General features: G+C 33.6%; 1 protein-coding gene across 1 annotated transcript; it reads left to right on the forward strand.

Moving 5' to 3' along the window:
* Positions 1 to 1,415: 1,415 nt before the first annotated feature.
* Positions 1,416 to 2,386, forward strand: LOC111692806 (zinc finger protein 64 homolog, isoforms 1 and 2-like; the record flags this gene model as incomplete). The annotated part of the gene is made up of 2 exons (XM_023456928.1): positions 1,416 to 1,694; positions 1,794 to 2,386. Coding segments are annotated over 2 exons (872 nt in total), but the record flags the coding sequence as incomplete, so codon positions are not given.
* Positions 2,387 to 4,426: the final 2,040 nt, after the last annotated feature.

A 4,426-nucleotide genomic window follows, 5' to 3' on the forward strand; every position in this document is an offset into this window, starting at 1 on the left:
ATAGCTCATTTAGGGGGAAAAAAAGAAAATTGTTACCTGGACAATTTTTCACAACTTTTCAACCCTCCGCCACCCCTGCTCACGCATTTATTTTTTATTTTTGGTTTATTATAAACCCTTTTACCATTATTCACTTATAAAAGTCCAGGTAACAATTTTTTTTCTCTAAGTGTAATTTGGTTGGACTAGTTATAAAAAATTTGATTTATATAAAATGAGAGTTTATAAGGGTGGGATGGGGCAAGGAAATCAGGGCCTTGAATTTCTGACAAGGTCAGTGTTTCAATTTTATTTAAAATGTTTTATCAGGGCTATAAATAACAATGACCAGATAATAATATAGGCGAAGAACATGATTTCAAAAGAAAAAATAGTTAAAAATGTCTCAATATTTCAAGAAACAAAGGCATATTAATATTACTATTAATTGAGTTGTTAACTAAGTCTACACAAAAAAAAGAGTAGAAATACATTTCAAAAAGGGGAATAGTAGCACTTTACCTAATAAGATGAAATCATTCCGATAAACGATTATTTTTCTGTGTGTTTACAATGTATGAGCCTATTTTTGTATTTAATGCGGGTCATATACCTCCTTGGTATCGGCCTTTTCTTTTCAAGACTGCTTAGATTTTCTGTACGATCATTTGTTTCCAATTATCAGACTCACAAAGTTATTTTTGCTTTGACAGATGATAACGAATTTGTTTTTTTTTTAATTGTTTTGCGACCGTTTTTCTCCTGGTTACGCCTTTTGAAAATCACCTAAAAATTTTATGATTTTCCTTTTATCCTTTCATTTTTGTAACTGGTTTATTAAAATTTGCAATAAGGTGAACAACATAAACTAATAGACATTTCAAATAACGAAAATTCCGACAGAGCTAAATTCTGGTGGAGACCTTGGGTACACCATTAGAAATAAAGTGTCAAAAGTCCCCATCGATCCCATGTGTGCTAAACAAATTATTTGGGATCAAAGGTCAAAATTTGAGGTTTTTTGGATTTTTTTTTGCGATAACGGTAAATTTTATCAAAAAAGTAGCCCAGACAAAAATTGTAGATCTGAAAATTATCTATAAAAATGGTCCTTATACTTTTTTTTTCTAAGAATCACCATTCCTGAGATATCGCGATTCTAGTAGTTGAAGGAGAACAGTTTTCGAAAAAAATCTAAAAAACCTCAAATTTTGACCTTTGACCCCGAATAACTTTTTTAGCACACATGGGACCGATGGGGACTTTTTACACTTTATTTCTAATGATGTACCCAAGGTCTCCACCAAAATTTAGCTCTGTCGGAATTTTCGATATTTGAATTGTCTATTTTGACAATATTTCGGCATGTGCCACCTGTAACCTCTTAAAATTAAAACCCGATTTTCAAAAAAAGGCTGTATATGAAATTTTTTCAGCGATACGCCACAGAGCTCCAATGTTGTACCATTCGAAGAGAGTTACTGTAAAGACGAAGAAGGAGAAAGATGTAAACATGAGAATGGATCAGAAGTGAAAACAAAATGTGATAAATGTATTTACGAAACTGAAAGTGAGATCCTTTGTACGGTACCCTCTGCGAGACACGAGAACGATTGGGAAGCGTATAAATGTGAATCGTGTGAGTACGCAACTGAAAATGAGAAATTACTTCAGAGGCACCTGTTGACACATAAAGATCCTTTGCAAATTCAAATGTACAAGTGTAAAGACTGCGATTACGAAACTAAATACAAGAGTGCTATTAAACAGCACCAACTGAAACATAAAGAGCCTTCAGAGGTTCGAATGTACAGGTGTAACGACTGCAATTACCAAACCAAATTAAGGGCTAATATCAAACAGCATCTACTGAAACATAAAGAGCCTTCACAGGTTCGAATGTACAGGTGTAACGACTGTAATTATGAAAGTAAATACAAGAATAGTATTAAAATGCATCAAGTGAAACATAAAGACCCTTCACAGGTTCAAATGTACAGGTGTAACGACTGCAACTACGAAACTGAATTAAAGGGTAATATCAAAAAGCATCAACTGAAACATAAAGAGCCCTCGCAGGTTCAGATGTACAAGTGTAGCGAGTGTGATTACGAAAGTAAATACAAGACTGCTATCAAAAGCCACCTTCTGAAACATAAAGATCCTTCACTGGTTCAAATGTACAAGTGTAACTACTGCAACTACGAAACTAAATACAAGAGTCATATCAAAAGGCACGAACTGAAACATAAAGAGCCTTTGCAGGTTCAAATCTACAGGTGTAGTGACTGTGATTACGAAACTAAAATAGGGAGTAATTTCAAACAGCATCAACTGCAACATAAAAACCCCTGGCAGGTTCAAATGTATAGGTGTAATGAGTGCAATTACGAAACTGAATTAAAGGGTAATATCAAAAAGCACCAACTGAAACATAAAGAGCCCTCGCAGGTTCAAATGTACAAGTGTAGCGACTGTGATTACGAAAGTAAATACAAAAATGCTGTCAAAACGCACCTACTGAAACATAAAGATCCTTCACTGGTTCAAATGTACAAATGTAACGACTGCAGCTATGAAACTAAATACAAGAGTCATATCAAACAGCATCAATTGCAACATAAAGAGGGCTCGCAGGTTCCAATTTATAGGTGTCGCGTCTGCGATTACAAAACTAAATACAAGTATCATATCAAAAGGCACGAACTGAAACATAAAGAGCTTTTGCAGGTTCAAGTACACAGGTGTAACGACTGCAATTACGAAACTAAAATAGGGAGTAATTTCAAACAGCATAAACTGCAACATAAAAACCCCTTGCAGGTTGAAATGTACAGGTGTAAGAACTGCAATTACGAAAGTAAGTACAAGGGTAATATCACAAAGCACCAACTGAAACATAAAGATCCTTCACAGGTTCAAATGTACAGGTGTAACGATTGCAATTACGAAACTAAATTAAAGGGTAATTTCAAACGGCATCAACTACAACATAAAAAACCCCGTGCAGTTTCAAATGTACAGATGTAAGGACTGCAACTATGAAACTAAATACAAGAGTAATATCAAACGACACCAACTGAAACATACAGATCTTTCACTGGGTCAAATGTACAGGTGTTAGGACTGCAATTACGGAAGTAAATACAGCATGGTTATGAAACGACACCAACTGATGCATAAAAATCTTTCGCCCGTCTAAACATACAAGTGTAACGGCTGCGATTATGAAACTAAATAGAGGAGCGTTATAGAACGTCACATGTTGAAGCATAAAGGCTCTTCATAAATGCAAATGTACAGAATGCTTTGCTAACAACCGAGCATTGAGAGTCTTTGAGGAGACCTCAGTTGATCCACAAGAAATGGTTTGCAGGTGTGAATTATCACTTTTTGTTCACTGTGTAAAATTTTGGCAAAAATGGAGGCATTTAGAGCAACAAGTGTGTATATTATTATTAGTATAGTATTGTTGAAATACATTGGTTGAAACACGAGAACCTTGCCAAAACGGAGGCTGACAAGTGATTTTGGACTAATATTTGCAGAATTCACTGGTACCTAGTTATGTCCATACTTTTCCCGTGTTTCTCACAATGTTACAGTTGACATACTGTTCATAACTTCAACAAGTGATATATTAAACTTATACATTAATTTTAAATGGCCATATTTTCAATTGTGTAGAACATGTAATTAATAGAAAGGTCTGTTATAAAATAAATATACATAATTTTTATGGTAGAAACTGTCATATTTGTGGGCTGCTAGATCGACTATACAGGGTTCCCCAATTTTTATCTTTCAAACTTTAGGAGCGCATAGAACAACCAAGAATGATGGTACTTTGTTTTATAAAACATGTTTTGCTTGATTTTAGTTGAAAAACAAATCATTTTCAGATTATTATTTTTAGCCTAAAATGAGTTTATAGTCGGGATAAATCGAAAATGATTCTAGAACTATTCGTTTGACAAAAAAAGTATTTAAATGTTTTGTTACAAATACAATTTTAAATCATTAAAATTACGAACAATTCAGTGATGTAGAAATTTCCCCCTTCTATATTTACTAAAGATCTCGTTTGGTGTTTTGTGAATTGCTGCGATAAAATGGATTAATAGTTAACAAAGACCGAATGTATCATAATTCAATTATAAAAATTCTAAATTAGTGATACATAAATAACCCCCATCAAGTTTATCAAATTTTTAGGATTGTACTTTGATAATAAATCTCAGATGGTGGGAGCATCTTGATTATGTACTAAAAAAAACTTAATCAAAATATAGGCAAAAATGGAGGCATTTAGACCAATAAGTGTGATGTAAACATATATCTTATTCATTCATGTGTCTAGATAAAAATTTATTGTCGTTCACTACCGATTAAAAACGCATTAAAAGCTATGATAATGACCGAATATTATGGTAGGTCAAAATTCGCG

This window comes from Anoplophora glabripennis, unplaced genomic scaffold (genome assembly GCF_000390285.2).
Source record: "Anoplophora glabripennis isolate ALB-LARVAE unplaced genomic scaffold, Agla_2.0 scaffold3694, whole genome shotgun sequence".
NCBI lineage: Eukaryota > Metazoa > Arthropoda > Insecta > Coleoptera > Cerambycidae > Anoplophora > Anoplophora glabripennis.